This window comes from Papaver somniferum, chromosome 7, assembly GCF_003573695.1.
Source record: "Papaver somniferum cultivar HN1 chromosome 7, ASM357369v1, whole genome shotgun sequence".
In the NCBI taxonomy this organism is placed as follows: Eukaryota; Viridiplantae; Streptophyta; class Magnoliopsida; order Ranunculales; family Papaveraceae; genus Papaver; species Papaver somniferum.
In genome coordinates, this window is record NC_039364.1 from 42,385,908 (window position 1) to 42,404,026 (window position 18,119).

The 18,119-nt window shown below is 36.5% G+C and overlaps 3 protein-coding genes across 4 annotated transcripts; 1 reads left to right on the forward strand and 2 right to left on the reverse strand.

Annotated features, from left to right (window-relative positions):
• Window positions 1-3,129: 3,129 nt before the first annotated feature.
• Window positions 3,130-7,386, forward strand: LOC113292611 (tRNA(His) guanylyltransferase 2-like). Its single transcript, XM_026541492.1, has 7 exons — window positions 3,130-3,287; window positions 4,791-4,942; window positions 5,203-5,334; window positions 5,431-5,475; window positions 5,856-6,016; window positions 6,152-6,237; window positions 6,431-7,386. Exons 2-7 carry the CDS (start codon window positions 4,839-4,841, stop codon window positions 6,803-6,805), a joined length of 903 nt encoding a protein of 300 aa, XP_026397277.1. The 5' UTR covers window positions 3,130-3,287; window positions 4,791-4,838; the 3' UTR covers window positions 6,806-7,386.
• A 5,628-nt stretch (window positions 7,387-13,014) lies between these two features.
• LOC113297108 lies at window positions 13,015-15,280 on the reverse strand. 2 transcript variants are annotated; one of them, XM_026545511.1, is made up of 2 exons: window positions 13,983-15,275; window positions 13,015-13,371 (listed from the first exon to the last, which is right to left on the reverse strand). In XM_026545511.1, the coding sequence occupies exons 1-2, from the start codon at window positions 14,302-14,304 to the stop codon at window positions 13,268-13,270; spliced, it is 426 nt and encodes a 141-aa protein (XP_026401296.1). In that variant the 5' UTR covers window positions 14,305-15,275; the 3' UTR covers window positions 13,015-13,267. The 2 variants fall into 2 exon arrangements, with proteins under 2 accessions (XP_026401296.1, XP_026401297.1); XM_026545512.1 differs by lacking the exon at window positions 13,015-13,371 and adding an exon at window positions 13,385-13,586 and having other exon boundaries at window positions 13,983-15,280.
• LOC113294568 (F-box/kelch-repeat protein At3g06240-like) lies at window positions 14,362-14,871 on the reverse strand. Its single transcript, XM_026542960.1, has one exon. The coding sequence runs from the start codon at window positions 14,869-14,871 to the stop codon at window positions 14,362-14,364; it is 510 nt and encodes a 169-aa protein (XP_026398745.1).
• Window positions 15,281-18,119: the final 2,839 nt, after the last annotated feature.

Genomic DNA, 18,119 nt, shown 5'->3' on the forward strand with positions numbered 1-18,119 from the left:
CCGGAACATTTAACCGGCGTGGTTAGTTTAAGTAAGTCAATGCCGGTACAAAAACTGAAAGTGAGTTGTCTCACATTCATTTCGTGTGCTTATGATATAGGTCAAAAGCCAAGGAAGCTAGCAAAAGAAAAACTAAAGATGCGGTCACTAAGAGAAGAAGGAAGGACGGTCTTGATACTCCTCAATCTCTCCCTCCTCGAGGGAAAGATGAAGGTCGCAAAAAGCGTTTGGGGGCTGAGACAAGAGGGATAATTTGGGAGAGTGGTGGTGACCGTAGTCGAGTTGTAATCCATGAGCACGATGATCAAGATGAGCAAGATGAAGAGGAAAGTGAGGATGAAGATAATGTGGTTCCTCCAAGTAAATTAGCAAGCCAAAGCGAAGTTGGTGGGCCAAGTCAACAACCAACACAAGGCAATGGCAAGAAGGGCAAAGGTAAAGTGAAAGTTAAAGGTTCCCACCTTCCTCATATTAATGACATGATACCTGACCTTGAACGTGGTAGAATTTGGGGTGAAGCTCCGGAACCGAAAACACTATTTGGATACAAGCACACGTGGGCTCGTACTATCTATCAAACCTATGTAAGCATTTTTTATCTTGTGCATATGTATTGTTGTGTATTTATGTAAAATATCTTAATTGTATTATCTCCTACTTGTAGGATCATAAGAAGGCTGTGCGTGTTTGCCAAAACCAAGCCGCGGATTGTTGGAAATTTTCCGAGGAATGTGAAGAGGTCCAACAAATAGTAACGGATTCTGGTCTATATGCTTTGGTTGAAAATTATGTGAAGCCTGATTCCGTAACTGTCAATTGCTTCGTCGAAATGTATCATGGTGAAACCGATACCATGCACTTCCCTTTTGGGTAGATGACCTTCATACCTGAAGATGCTCAGAACATTCTAGGCTTGAGTGTTATCGGCAAATCAATTGCAGAAGGAGTTGAGTCTCTAGACCTAGAATGGTCGAAGTTGCACGCTCTGACTAACAAGTTGTTTGGTTGGGACTACAAAACTTCTGTGGAGAGCTTTTATGAATCCACGTCTGGTAAGACAAATAAAATCAAGTTGACGCTGCTTAAGAAGAAGTTTGAAAACACAAAGCAAAGAAGTTTGGAGGATGGATGGGACCCTAAAAAAATTCGTTATACTGCCGCTGCATACCTGTGATACATCTTGGGCACTAGGGTATTCCCCGAAAATCCCAATTGTTCATGTCATTTAAACGGAATACAAGCTTAAACAGGCAATTATGCTTCCTCGTACGAGTCTTGTATACCCTATTAGTCTTCTTTGGATATACATAATCCTTTCTCTTGTGGCTATTCTTCTCCTTGTATTTCCCACTTCTCTCGCAAGCCATCTCAAAACGCTTCTTTGAACCTTCGGTATTCCTCTCCAACACACACATGTTCTTAAGAGCCGTCTCTTTAGCCCAAGTGATTGCTTCATTTCGATCTATTATTCCCTACATAAGATCAATTTCACGTTCATTAGAAGGTTCATTACTAGCAATCCATTAGTGAAGTTCAAGATACTATGTGAAAAGTATTCTTTGGTCACATACCGGAGGTATTTTATAGTATTCCGACGTATACCGATGAAGCGGCTTTGCATTTGTTGGATCAATATATGTCACCACCTAAAGATCGAATGAAAATTAGTTCCAAACGAAATTAAAACACTATGCCGGAAACCCGTACCGGCATGCTCGACCAATGTTCCGGCATTGTCGAACTTAACCAAAACTGATGACCAAATTTGAAACATATTCCGGCATAAAAGATTCATTAGACAGCAACGCCGGAAGCCAAGGTGCCGGCATTCTCGTAATTTATTGTCCCAAGTCGGTACACGCTTCCTGCATTAAAAATAATTGATATGTAATGCCGGTATTTAGCTTTGGAAAACATTTATTCCTGTATGTTTTTGGTAGGTACCGGCATTGTAAAATTGAAACTTAACAACGCCGGTGGCGCTGCCGGCATTCTAGATATTGATGGTACCCGTACCGACGTTGATGTTTATTAATTTCCCATGTCGGTGTTTGGTTTTAGATGGAAATGTTTCCTGTATGTTTTTCATGCAGTTCCGGCATAAAAACCTATCAATGAAACCATGTCGGTTGAATATTCAGTAGTATATTCCTTGGTAGGTAAAAAAGTTAACTGCGTACCGGCATAGTTTTTTGGTAGAATAATATGTCGGATCAATATTCAAAATGGGGGATATCGCTCTACCGGCATGGTCGTAGTATGAATACCATGCCGGTATTGAGTCTTCCGGCATGGTATTCATACCATTTCTATTCCGGCACCTAGGTTTTACGGTTGAAAAATGGTGGGTTTAAAGAAAAAAAACGATTTTTCAACCTCCTAGCAGCTTTACCTGTGTCTTGGGGATGCTTGCATGTTGTGCAAGTTTACTTTCTTGTGTAGCTTCTTCGAAAAACTCTCCATACTCGTCAAAATCATCATTCAAGGGTGTTGGCTCAACAAAGAGTTGCAATTGAGAGTTGTTGTCGTTGGCTCCTTGTTATAGTTGAGCTAAAGATTCAGCAGCTGTAATTCTCTCCTCAAAATCATCTTCCATTTTCTCAAAAAAAATTCCACTCAAAAATATTTTTCCCTCCTTCTACTCTCACCTCACTCACCCAAATTCAAATAAAACACACACTAATCATTCATCAAAAATCTTATGATTTTACTAATTATTATTAATCACTAATCCTGATTAGTGAGGAATAGATTAGGTAATACGTAAAATATTTAGATAAGAGGTGATCCCGAATTGATATCTGGATCCAATTTTTGTCATTTTCTTATATTCCCAATTTCCCATTCTAAAACATCACTCCTCATGGTAAAAGAGGGTACCATTCCTGATGTGGCAATATCACATTCACAGTTTCAAATTTCTGAAAGGATGTTTTATGGTATTTAGGTTTTGGTTAAGGGTATATTAGTCTTATCAAGGGCTATTCTTGTTCACATGGTGAAGTTGTTCCGGCCAGGGTTAAGACACAAAACGACAAATACGGTGGGGCCAGCATAAAAATAGTAGTGGCACCCACGAATTAGGGTTTTGTAGCTGGGGGTTTTTTGTTGAAGGAAGTGGAAGGGTTTTTCTGGTTCCTGTATGTGAAACCAGCCACTGACGAATAAATAGTTGTAGTTAGTGTTAAGGCTTTTGAGGGGGAGAGGGCCTTTGGTCTGGTTGGGGTTCGAGGTTGACAATTTTGAGGAAGAAGAAGAAAAAGAAGCTTGCTTGTACACCTCCAGTGGTAAGACTTCTTACAACATTGGAATTGATTGCTTGATGTTAATTAGGACCTATAATATGATTATGATAACAGTGTATCCCATTATTTGTGGATATTTCTCTGTGATCAATCCCTTTCTCTGCTTTGAATTATTGTTTTGTTGTTTAATTTGTACTCTAAATGTTCGACGAATGTCCACTTAGACAACTTAGGCTCATGTCTCTTGGATCAAATTTACATATATCTTCCATTGTAAGCTCTCACATATAGGTCTCTAAATGGTAAGACTTCGTCTTCACATTTTTTTCGTTGATTTCACACCACCTAGGGGCAAAGAGATATTGTCTGTTTCATCTTTCTAAATCCTAGAAGTGAGATCAATACTATGTGATTCTAGAGCTGATTCGGGCCCAGAATAGTGAAGCAGATGTTCAAAATCGGTAACAACAGTCATTTTAATTCTTTGATAACAACACCAGCTTTTATTTCAAGTAATTACGTACTTGATTCGCTGACATTTGATATTTTTTTTTAGTTTACAAAGTTGCGGTTAACCAATTTCATTAGTATGACGAATACACAATTAGGAATTTAAGATCAGATTCAACTTTAGGGAATTGGTTTTTTAATGACCTTGATAATTGAACTTACAAAGATTAGGTTTTAAAGATCTAATAGAAGTTAGTGTTGTGGGAGATTGAACTTACAGTTTCTGTTAAATTTGACATAATTTGAACTTGCTACTATCACTTACACATTTTAACATCTAATGTAATTTTATCTATGAGCTCCAGTTTCTAATAACTTACTAGTGGGGTCTAACTGTTTGTAGAAATTCCTAATAGACAAACTAATTTCAAGTTTGATTTAGTCTTTTAACAATTTTTTTGATCATTGTGGTGTCTGTCTGGATCAGGAGATATTACATTTTCATTGAAAGTTAGATTATATGTACGTGATATAAAAGATAGCTCAGTTACTCGCTTTGCCTGAAACTTAGCAGTAAAAATGCAGGAGGTATATGTCAAAGTCAATTTTGTTAGTTATCCTAGTGGACTACTTTTTTTCATCCTCTTGGAGTCTTGGTCAAAGACTCTAGAATGATACAGTTATGTGATTTGTGCGAAATCATTATAACTGTCGAACTGCCTACCAAGGACAGACCTGTGCAGCATGTCAAAGTCCTCCATAATAACATCTAAATAAGCTGACAAATAACAACTCTTCAATGCATCACATGCGACTGCATAATGTATTTTACAAGTTTCGGATTGGCAAGTGCATAGCGCATGACCAACACTTGACTTCGATTGATGACTGCTTTCAAGAAAAGAAAAATTACGGAACGGAAAAATTGACGGCAGGCGCATCGCGCGTGCGTCTTGACTAGTGGATATAAAAGATTCTGCCTTTTATGTGATTAAACATTATTTATTTAATCACGAACCAAACTTCAGCCTAATTATCTTAGTCAAATTATTTGATGGATTTCATCCAAATTATCATTCTTTCTATGGGTTTCAGAGGGAGACAAGAAGGTAGAAGTCTGAAATTTGGTGACATTGTATAAAAATGGCGAACAGCAAGTACGAGTATGTGAAGTCATTCGAGGTGGAGGACAAATTAATGCCATCTACATGGATTGTTCTACGAATAGACGGCCGTCATTTCCACCAGTAAGTTCACTTCACCTATATATACATTTTTCGAAAGGAAGAAAAAAAAAATCCATCAAGAAGTTCAGTCTTCAGATTGAGCTCTCTGAAAGAAGTTATGATTTGTGTAATCTCATATTTACGCCTCTAATTGATAAAAATATATTTTAAAAGAACTCAACACGCATCAAAAGTGTAATCCTCAACACTTCATGGTCTCCACGATGTAGTTGTAAGGAACCAATATTCTAAGGGCTTGATTTTTATGGTTGTTGTTTTAGATTCTCTGACAAGCATGAATTTAAGAAACCAAATGATGAGCGAGCTTTGAAACTGATGAATGCTTGTGCAGAGGCAATGTTTGAAGAGTTTCCAGATTTAGTCTTTTCATATGGAGTTAGTGATGAGTACAGGTAATTTTATGAATTGATTTTATTATTACTCCATTATTTCGATGTGTTTTCTTGTGATGTTAGTTTCTTATATGCTTGTTATTAATTGGTTTTCAGCTTCGTTTTCAAAAAAACAACAGAATTCTACAATAGGCGATCCAGGTTTGTTACCAATCCTTTTTACTGTTTCACTGTTTGCCCACTAAAAATTTAGTGCTGAATGTTATGCATAAATGTTGTAGAAGTTCTGCAACCTGTTAGAATTAATTGAAGCATTTTAATAGGAAGGACAAGCAAATATTTTGCGGTCATAATGACTCTGATAATCTTCAAATTTTTGTCTATCGCAAAATCATGCTGAAGTAGTAAGACCAATTTGTCTGACCTAGAAAACGTCATCCATCTTGTGGTAAGATGTAAAGCAAATTCCTTCTTTGCTTCTTATCTTGATTTTAGTGTTTCCTTGATTATATTTGTTTTTTCATCTAATATGGTGTTGATTTTTTCAGTTTTTCTTTTTCCTGATTTATGCAGCAAAATAGTTCCATCACTGTATCTTTTTTCACATCTGTCTATGTCATGAAATGGAAAGATTTTTTTCCGGACAAAGATTTGAAGTCCATACCTTCTTTTGATGCTCGTACCGTTTGCTACCCCTCCACTAAGATTGTTCGAGATTATTTGGCATGGAGACAAGTAGATTGTGAGTAGTTAATGGAACCATCTTCGTTTGAGACTGACTGTTGTATGTGGCTGAAGAATTTTGGTCTTCATCTTTTAGGTAAAGGTGTTTTTATCCCAATGGAGTATAAACTCGCCACTGCATTTTCTTTTGTAGGTCATATTAATAATCAGTACAACACTTGTTTTTGGAAGCTGATTGAATCCAGAAAGACCAAAAGTGAAACTCAAGATAGATTAAAGGTAACAAAAATAAAACTTATGTGATGAATATGTATAATTTGACAGGATTTTTTTTTCGTTCTTTAATAAAATATGGATTTCTTTTTAGGGAAAAAAATCTATTAGTTTGTTTTCCGTTTATCAACTGTTTTTCTCATAGCTTAAGATTTCAAAAGGTTTATTTGACGTGATTTAGTGGATGCTGTTTTGTTAGGGTACTCAAACCCAGGACAAAAATGAAATTCTGTTCCAACTTGGGGTAAACTACTCCGATCTACCAGCCATATTTCGTAAAGGATCCTGCGTGTTCAAGGACAAGGTAAATTCTTGTTTCGTGTCATCACTTAAGAACCATATCTTGCACTTTCTTTACAGATCCATATCTTACCCTTTTTTACACATGCACGATGATGTGTTACAATCTAATAAATGTTTTGTCGCTTTTTATACTCCGGTCGAGGAGATAATGAAGTACAATGAAAATGGACAGCCTGTCAAAAGATCAAGAAATAAGGTGATTACTGATCATTGTGATATTATGGGTGACAAATTTTGGCAAGAGCATGCGAGCATCCTCAAGGACGAGTAGGAATCATCACATAGTACATCGAGCACAAGCTCAGTTTCAGAATAATCTTGCTCTGTGTTATACGATTCATCAATTCTTTTGGCATTAATTATAGAGATTTTACATTCTAGATTGTCTTAAAAGGGAATGGTTAACATGTTATAGATGAGATCGTGCGAGTTCGGACTCTTGAGTCTAGACTATCTATCTAGTTTCAGTGTCATTGTAGTAGAAATGACCATCCGAATTCAAAGCTAGGGGGTGACTGTTTATGATGCTGCCTAATTTTTATATTATTTCGGTCATGTATTGGTTATTTGAAGCAAGGAAACCTTAGAGCATCTCCAATGGATTGTGGTGTGCATCCTACGTGGATGGTGCAGGTAGACATCCTTTTAAAATGTAAATTCAAAAATTTCCTATAATTTAGGAATTTGAGAAAAATTATCTCCAATGGTAGATGTTTTGTAATGTATTTGGAATTATCACATCCTCTAGAAGAATCTCTGAAACTAGAGGATGGACTAAATGTTGTGATAATAACTAACTCACCACGTGATCTCACACCCTCCTTTGGAGAAGTTTTTTTAATAAAAAAAGTGCAAAAATCTTATGTGGCCTATAATAAAGTGGACGGTTTTAACTAATACACTCCCAATTCTGCTTCAAAAAAAAAAAAAAAAAAACCCATTTTGACAAAGGCAAATGCTCGTAAGTATTAAAAGTGCCCTTTGGCCTTGATTTGATCCACTTTGCATTCGGTTATTTCAAACGCCCCAAACTTGTCTAATCACATGCTAAAACTATAGATATGTATGACTTTAACATAGATCAAGATGTTCACGCCCTTTTTCAGATATATCAAGATGATAACCGATCTAAATGAATTTGATGCCGATTATGTTAGAAGATGAAATGATCATGATTTGATGATCTAGATGCAGATCGAGATATTCAATGGATATTAGCAAAAATTATGTGTTAAAACAAGATTTTATATCAAGATATTTGTGGATGCAATTTTTATTTTAAAATTCTTTTTTCTTCTCAAGAAAGGATAATTATGCATCAGAATTATAATTTTGAAAGACATTCAAGATTAAAATCAATATTATGATGCGGCCTTAGTTGATGCCAATGAAGATGTACATTTTCGCATCGGGCATTATACTTACAAAATGCGTACCTACGCAATATCATGATTAGTTTAGTGGTTTAATTTTGTCTCTCGACTCGATATGATTACCCATCTTCGTCTATAGATCCTTTAGTTCTAGGTTTTGTTGGTGATTATCGAGTTATTTCTAGGTCGATGATCACAACTTAATAGGAGAGAGAATTAGAGAAAGATAATTCAGACTGAATCATACATCTTATTCTACAAAGTGAGTCTTCGAGGGCTTATATATAGTTGGTTTAGCGTGTGACTCACGCTAAACATATTAATACAGAGGGACCACTTATACCTAGCCGGAAGTGACGTCATGATCCACTCAGATTTTACTTCGTTAGTAAGTCAATCTCTCGATTTGTGATCTTCAATGTCTCTCGATATCTAGGCCTTGAACCTGATAGCCTTGGTTTTATCTTCACTTCTTGCTTTATAACTCGCGTATTACACGTGTCATCGTATTATATGTTATTTTTTATCCTATGTTAAGTCTTTATCTTCGGTTCGTGCTCGAGGTGAGGACTTATTAGTGTCTGTAACGGCTTAATACGGTGTGGTGCCCAAGTTCTGGATTAGGTCCCATGGTTTTTCTGCATATTACAGTTTTTCTCATTAATAAATTTTTTTTGTCTTGTGTTATTTCTTTTTGTGGAAATTTTATTAATACCGCTCTTTTTCATGGATTTTACAAATACCCTTATCCATCAATAATTATACCCCTCGTCTTCTAAAATGTAATTCATTTAATTTTGAATCATATAAATATCTTTTCAATATTAATAAAAATCTAGATGAAAATCATTTTATTTATATCTCACATGCTGGTGGGGGTGGGGGTGATGCCGGCATTGGAGGTGGTGGTGCCACCAGATTTTGGTATCAACTTTTGTTGTTGACACCAGATTTTGGTATCAACTTGGGTTGTTGACACGTAATCTTGACCCAACTAATTTTCGAGTTTTCAATTTTAGTAACAACTTGGGTTGTTGACACCAGATATGATATCAACTTCGGTTGCTGACATCAAAATTTGGTGTCAACTTCGGTTGTTGATATAAAAATCTGGATCAACTTCGGTTGTTGATACAAAAATTTGGACCTAACTTATTTCTAAATTTTCAATGTCGTTATCAACTTGGCGGCAACAGTAGTGGATTTGGAGTCGATGGTGGTTGCGATGGCGGTGGCGGTAGTGTCAGCGATGACGATGAGTGGTGGAGCTGTGATGGTGAAATGTTTATGATGGTTGTGAAGTGGTGGTGGCGGTGGTGATGGTTGTGGAGTGGTGGTGGTGGTGGTGAATTTCCATAGGTAGAGTTTGAGGCGGTGATGGAGTGATCAAGATAGAAAATTATTGTTTTTTGAAATAAATAAAAATATCATATTGAATAGATTACTAAAATAATTTATTTTTAAATGGATAAAGTTTATATATAAGAGGAGGGGTATATTTATAATGTGATAGGGGTATTTTTGAAGGGTTCCAAATCGAAGGGTATTTAATTAATATACCTTTTCTTTTTCGCATTGTATTGTTTATATTTATAATATAAATATCACAACTAGTAAGTTACAGTAACCTAGACAGTTACTAAAAGACTGTGTAGAACTTACAAGATTTATTCTCGAGAATTTGTATCTTGATAAAGAGATTACAAGACTTGTTCTTGTCGAAATTCGGTTCGTATTACAGTCGGGTATATACTAGGTTATTACTTGAATATTGATTTATGAGATCTTCCAAGTTAAACTTGTGTTCATATCAGCTATTGGGTCTTTAATGTTGATCTATGCTACTGATTGTGACAAGTTTGTCCATACAGGTTTCCGAATTAAAATTTGGTGGTGTACTTGGTACCCCTCCTCTTTTTCAGGTTCCTGAGTATTTTTTGTAATTCAAGTGCAAGAATAGTTTCAGTTCGTGAACTTGTTGAGATAAAAAATTCTTGAACACCGATACGAAAAATCGTTCACGAACTGTACTAATTTTATCGGATTCCATGATTGCTTGATGGTACACTGACTACTTAGCCATTGTTCTTGGGATAAACCTTTCTGGTGCATAGAGCTTATATTGATAAATACGCAAGTGCACATTCTTCTTTGGAGTTTGAGGCAAACTTATAACATGCTTACATGAATAATCTATATTGAGAACTATATTGAGAAGTTGAGCTTATTTGGTTTCAAAGTAATTTTTAAACATGAAAACTAGTTCACGAGCTTAGCTTTGATTGCAAGCTACCTAGCACTCTATGTCCTATTTTGCGTATAGAGTGGTCCTATAAATACTTAGGTTTCCTAGTGAAACTGTATTAGGTTACGACTTTTGAAGTTTTCACTAAGGAATTCATGAAGCCCGGGCAAACTATGTTTTTACCTGATAGTTCTTGATATCCAGAATATTATCCTGATCATTATAGTTCTTGTCTATTCTAGGGTTCGTCTCATTAGATACACAACTATTCAAGAACTATCGATCAAGGAATAAGATTAACAGAAATTACAAAGTTCTCTTTGTCTCAGACTTTGTAATTCCACAAGTTTCATATATGTTTTTACCTTGATCTTGTGAGGTATAATCAATTAGGCATCTATATAACCTTTTGAAGAGAGTAAGTTTTCTTAATTGTTGAGTATTGTTTGATATCTTTCTTATCCTTTAAGCTGAATTGCTCGTAGGGTCAACTCAGTTTCAACTACAATTTCATTTCGGATTTTGATAATATGCTAGTATTTGTAGCCGTTTAACATAGTACGGTGTACAAGTTGGACGAGGTCCCCCGTTTTTTTGCACATTGCGGTTTTCCTCGTTATCAAAATTTCTGGTGTCTTGTATTTTTTCTTTTCCATATTACATTGTTTATCTCTGCAATTAAAATATCACAAGTAGTTTGTGAATCAACCTAGATAGTTTTTAAGCTCAAAACTGTATAGAGCCTACATGACTTGTTCTTCTGAATTAGTAACTTGAAATATAGATTACAAACTTTGCTCTTGTTGGAATTCAACTTGCATACAGTTCTGGTATTAGGCTAATTTTGTTTTACAATCGGGTACAAAGATCTTTTATATTAGTATAAACTTACTGATTATACAAGGAATTTTCCATAAAGTTCCACAAATGTAAAAGTTGATGGTGTAGTAGGTACCCTCTCTTTTTTACTAGGATGTTTGGAGTAATATGGGTCCAAATTTGGATCAACTTACTTTAAATGATAATCTTAATGAGTGGCTAAAATTTTGATGGGTCATAAGTGATCGAAATGTAAATAATCAGATTGACATTGCACATACTATTAGTTTTGTTCTGTGGAACTTGTAGAAATCTAGATGCTCCCTCATTTTTAACAATGTCCGGGTCAATTCTTAAGCTTTGGTAAGAAAGATAAAAAAAAATATTCATTTATAGAAACATGCACATTATTCAAAGATAAACTTTTAATGATTCTTTTATAGAAACAATAAAACAAACTAGATTGAGACTAATATTAAGAAATGACCCAAGTGACCGTGATGGAGCTAAATACAAATGTATAAAAACATTGGATGTAGAGAAAGCTGAAGTTATGACCCTACTGAATGTTTTGAATTGGACAATTGATCGGCTCCTACAGTAGCATAAAAAATGATTGATTGATTGGTATCAAGTGATCGAAACAATGTTACTGCATTGTAACTACATCTATTATCGGAATTCGTGATTACTTGAAACTGCAAAACAAGTTTCATAAGAACCAACAACAGTCCAACTCAAGTAACTGGTATCAAGTGTTTAACAATGCATTTACTCCACTGAACATAAAATAGAAGACATTAGTTGAGAATAAACTCTGAAGTAATAAATTGAGCCTAAAAGAATATGTACAATCACCGTATTACTTAAATCTTACAAAATATGTAAGCTTACAATGTCAGAATCCCTTATTCATTCATGAGTTCTGATTTTTTTTTAAAATTGTTTTGGTTTTGTAACCACAAATGTATCAGAAACTACAAGAAAAAGAAAATTAGTAAGTTTTATGGGCAACTTACTTGGTGGTAGGCTTGTTCTATTATTGTCCATGTTTCCACTGATTCCTCTTCTCCTTCTTCCTGCATAAGTATTTGAGTTCAGGTGAACTAAGCTTTAAAAATACACTGACTTGACACCCACTCTGCGACCCCAGGTCAAGCGGGACTACCCGCTGAATTTAAGCATATCAATAAGCATAGGAGAAGAAACTTATAAGGATTCCCCTAGTAACGGCGAGCGAACCGAGAACAGCTCAGCTTGAGAATCGGACGGCTTCGCTGTCCGAATTGTAGTCTGTAGAAGCGTCATCAGCGATGGACCGTGCCCAAGTCCCCTAAAAAGAGACGCCTGAGAGGGTGAGAGCCCCGTCGTGCTCGGACCCTATCGTACCACGAGGCATTGTCGGCGAGTCGGGTTGTTTGAGAATGCAGCCCAAAGCGGGCGGTAAATTCCGTCCAAGACTAAATACTAGCGAGAGACCGATACTGAACAAGTACTGCGAGGGAAAGATGAAAAAGGCTTTGAAAAGAGAGTGCTTGAGATTGTCGGGAGGAAAGCGGATGGGGGTCGACGATGTGCCCTGGTCGGGTGCGGAACAGTGATGAGCCGGTCCTCCGATCGACTTGGGGTGCGGACTGACGCGGATTGAGGCGGCGTCCCAAGCCCGGGCTGTAGTCATGCCCGTGGAGACGTCGTCGCCTCGATCGTGGTGGGCAGGACGCGCCTTACCGCGTGCCTCTGGCAACAGCGTGCTCCCAGCATCGGCCTATGGGTTCCCCATTCGGCCCATCTTGAAACACGGACCAAGGAGTCTGACATGTGTGCGAGTCCATGGGAAAGTAAAACCCGTAAGGCGCAAGGAAGCTGACTGGCGGGATTCCCTTGTGGGTTGCACCGCCGACCGACCTATTTTGAATTGCGGAACCTGATTTCTTCTTCCAAACTCATCCATATGTAATGATGGGAGGAGGTTCCAAGATGGATAAACAATCATAGTACATAAAAACACATGAGGAACAAAATCAAGGTTCTGCCGAAGACATGTTAAAGATCAGAGATTCAATGCAACTCTGTGAGATTTGTAAGAGTGTACATAATGACTATACATGGAGAGATTGCTATTGCAAGCATTAAAATTACTATTGTTAGAGAACTTCAAATGATTGGATGACTTAAGAAAAAGTGCATAATCAATAACCAAAAAGTTACACAAATTCTATCCAGGATGATGTATTGTTATAGATGCATAAAATCGCATATTATCCCAAAATGATAGTTGCATCTAGATTTAACCTAATTATTTCTGACTCGGACGCGTACCACTAGACTTACAGGGTGCTGCCTTTGAAGAAGTAGATCCACCACCGACCCTAAATGGTGGCCTTGGTGCTAGAGGAATCCCTGCAAACATAAGTTGGCTTATTAAGTAAACTGGTATATTACATCACTATTCACTTAGAGGAAATACTTACAGATCAAATAACGCAACCAACATATAGCCAAAATAGAAAATAAATAAATAATCAGCATATTTACATGTTCTCTGCAGCAATATCCAAGAGACAAAAGTACCTAAGCACGTGCCTTAAATCTACATCCATTAATACCAGTTTTCCCTAGTTCACAACAAACCAAAGCCAATAAGAACACACATATATTGCAACTACACCTATTATTGGAATTCGTGATTACTTGAAACTGCAAAACAAGTTTCATAAGAACCAACAACAGTCCAACTCAAGTAACTGGTATATAGTGTTTAACAATGCATTTACTCCACTGAACATATAGAAGACATTAGTTGAGAATAAACTCTGAAGTAATAAATTGAGCCTAAAAGAATATGTACAATCACCGCATTACTTAAACCTTACAAAATATGTAAGCTTACAATGTCAGAATCCCTTATTCATTCATGAGTTCTGAATTTTTTTTAAATTGTTTTGGTTTGTAACCACAAATGTATCAGAAACTACAAGAAAAAAAATTAGTAAGTTTTATGGGCAACTTACTTGGTGGTAGTCTTGTTCTATTATTGTTCATGTTTCTACTGATTCCTCTTCTCCTTCTTCCTGCATAAGTATTTGAGTTCAGGTGAACTAAGCTTTCGAAATAAAACGCTTCGCTGGAGCTGAAGTCTAACTTCCGAGTGTGTCGTTTTCTAACACTTCCATCTTTAGGGTCATATAAAACTAGAGCACCAGACCAATCATCGCAGAATAGAATCTCCCCACTCTTAAAACACCACACAAGCCTCACTGAAAAATCCGCAATCAACCCATTGTTAATAACATAGCGTTCAGTCCAAGAATCTTGAACTCCATGATTCTCCATCACCCATAATTCAGCACGAACATAAGTAATACGAACAAGGATGCATAGGCACCCTTCCTACACCCCTAGTGTTGTAAACTTGTGCTTATTCACCAAAGGTTCTGTGGGTAGTTGTATTTCTTTGAACGTCTCCTCACTTATATCTAAAGAGACTACAATTTCTGAAGAGCCTCGCAGCACTTTAGCCAACCAATGAAGCTCTCCATTAACAAACACCCCAAGTTTTAGAGTAGTATAAAAGTTCACATCTCCTATTGTTCTCCACGAATTTAGTCGCAACGAATAGACTTGGACTATCTTACGATAACGAGTCAATAACTTGTAATCGTCACTCTTAGCATCATACCTAAATGCAACCATGCTGATTTTAGTTACACTCTTATCATTATCATCATCATATGGTGATTTGGGTATTTGTTTATACTCTTTGGTAGCTGGATTCCAAAGACATAAGATAGTCCTTCTCGCATCATGACCCAATCTGAACAATAGGCAGAGAAAACCATCACAAGAACCCACTATTTCAACCGATAAATAACACTCTATGGAATTAAATGGATAATCCATTTTTACCGAATTATAGAAATTCCTAGCATACAATAATGAAATATCACTTACGGAACGGAATACGGTATTGTTATCATTCTGAATCTGATAATCTTGCGCTATTAGCATGAGATTAGGTTTGTTTCTTTGTACCGAAAGCTTAAGGTGTTTCTTTAGCAAAATCAGGATCAGAAATGAGTTGAAGCCAAGACTTACAAACACACCTACAAGCAAAAGTTGATTTCACCGGTATCCTCAACAGAATGTCGAGATAGATCTCTTCCGGTAGACTTGACGGCATCATTTCTCTTTCTTCTTCAGCTTGGAATTTCCAGTAAACTAGGGTTTATTCGTTCTGAAATTGGGGTTTTGTTGTTCCCTTCTTTTCGAGATGAAGACCAGACAGATATCAATAAATAATTAGGTGTAGTCTTAAAACCAAAAAACAATGCAAGGAGTTTGAGAAAATGGTCAACGTGATAGATAAAACGGCTTTCCTAAGGGGAATATTAGCTTGAGATCGCAATGTGGGAGCAAAATTTTAATATCATATATGGATGCGATACACATAGAAGTTGCTTTAGAATAAAAAAAATAATCACAAATTAGTTTAGGTACACAAATTCTTTTAGAAGCAAAAAAAATTAATTTTTTGTGAAGCAAAATATTTTTGCTTCTGACTGTTTTTTCTGACTTCTGCTTCTGATATCCAACGGCGATAAAACACTTCGCTGGACACCATTTTGTTGTGGAGCTGACACTGAAATGCGGGGGTATAACAACCACACCCAATATTTCGATTAGCAATCTGTATGGACTAACTCCGATATACTTTCTAGAGAATCAACTAGACAGTCAGACTCAATCTAGAGAAAAGTATATCGAGGAGTTAATATCTCTCTCTTGATTTGATTTTACTCAAGCAAATAGAAATCTGCGAGTCTTTATCAAATACAAGGATAATAAACTTGGATGGTACCAAAGACCAATATCCAAGGATCAATCAATTTCCAATCAACAACCAAAGATTGGATTTCACAATTGATCGATACAAACGCACAACCTGTGATATTTCAATTATATAACAAAATATAATGCGAAATAGAAATAACACATACACCAGAAATTTTGTTAACGAGGAAACCGCAAATGCAGAAAAACCGCGGGACCTAGTCCAGATTGAACACCACGCTGTATGAAGCCGCTACAGACACTAGCCTACTACAAACTAACTTCGGTCTGGACTGTAGTTGAACTTTAATCAATCTCACACTGATTCAAGGTACAGTTGCGCTCCTTATGTCTCTGATCCCATCAGGATACTACGCACTTGATTCCCTTAGCTGATCTCACCCACAACCAAGAGTTGCTACGACCCAAAGTCGAAGACTTTAGTAAACAAATTTGTATCACACAGAAAAGTCTACAAGGATAGATAAATCTGTCTCCCACAGATAAACCTAAAAGTTTTGTTCTGTCTTTTGATAAAAATCAAGGTGAACAAAAACTAATTGATAAACCAGACTTATATTCCCGAAGAACAACCTAGTATTATCAATCACCTCACAATAATCTACATCGTATGGTAGAGAAACTAGATATTGCGGAATCACAAACGATGCGACGAAGATGTTTGTGATTTCTTTTTATCTTGCCATATCGGAGATATAATCTCAAGTCAATTATTCAATTGAACTCGTACGGTAGAAAATGGCAAGATCAGATCGCTCAACTACAAGAGAAGTAGTTTCGTCTGGCTTCACAATCTCAATGAAGTCTTTAAGTCGTTAATCGACAGGGTCTCGAGAAGAAACCTACGATTAAAGGAGAATCGACTCTAGCAAACCAACTAATATCACACAGGAGGTGTGGGGATTAGTTTTGCACAGTTGCTAGACGTCTCCTTATATAGTTTTCAAATCAGGGTTTGCAATCTAGGTTACCTTGGTAACAAAGCATTCAATAATAACCGTTAGATGAAAAACCTGATTTATACAAGCTAATATCTTTCAACCGTTAGATCGAAACTTAGCTTTTCACACACAAATGAATTGTATTCATTTAGGTTTGAGTAACCGTAACTAAACGTGTACATTGGTTGGTTCACAAATGGTTGACCAATGGTTAGCCATATGAGTGCTTTCATATTAACCATATTCATCTTTCTCATAACTAGTTCAAATGACTCATAAGAACTAGTTCAAGAGTTGTTCAATTGCTTAGGTCTTTATACATAGACACAATTGAAACAAAATCGGTTTGATTCATTTGAATCAATTCATGAACAATATACCCACGGTTTGCAAAGATTGCATTCCTTATAAATTATTGTTTTAAGTCCATGAACTACTGATTTGAGAAATAACTAGCTTGGGTACGCGTACGGGTATGCGTACCTTAGCTACCAGATTTTGAGTTGGTTTTAGTTTCCAAACTCATCAGACTTTTTCGGGTGAAAAAGTTTCGCCAGTACGCATACGGGTACGCGTACCTAAGGTGACTGGTTTTTGAGTTCGTAAACTTCAAACTCGGCAGAATTTCACGGATGTGAATTTCCTCCAGTACGCGTACCCAACCTGTCTCCTTCACCAATACCGCATGCACCATATGCACGCACTTGGTTTTCAGCACATGGATTTATACACTAATGTGCGAACACACTATATGCTTACATCCATAGGTGGTTACATATTTTCAACTCTACAATTCAATCATTGAAACATTCTTCTATAATGTTATAACAGTCGTTAGACATAAAGAATCGACTATCGTCAACAAATCTATTTTCAAGATTGAAACGTCATCATGACTTTCATCACGGGTAAAGATGAAGATGGTTAAAGCAAAAGCTTACCAACACGTATTTCGAGAAAAATATAGGCGAATAAACTCGGATCGAAATAGCAAATGTGTATGTATGAAAACTATCATACTTATACGACTTTTGTCTCAAGAGTAGGAGATAGAGTGGATAGACTTTTGAGTGACAAGATGAGTTCAAGTCTCCACATACCTTTTGGTCGGATGAAGTTTCACTGGTTCCTTGAGTAGTTCTTTGTCTTTGCAAGATAATCGCCATGGAGTCTGGAGCTTAACTATTCCCAACTATCCTAGACCGAGACTTAGTCATAAGTATACTTGAAATCAAGACATATAGTTCTGATCACTAATATTGACAAACATGCTTGAGATAGCAACGCATGCGAGTTCAACCGAGCAATGCTCTAACAATCTCCCCCTTTGTCAATTTTAGTGGAAAAACTATCAAT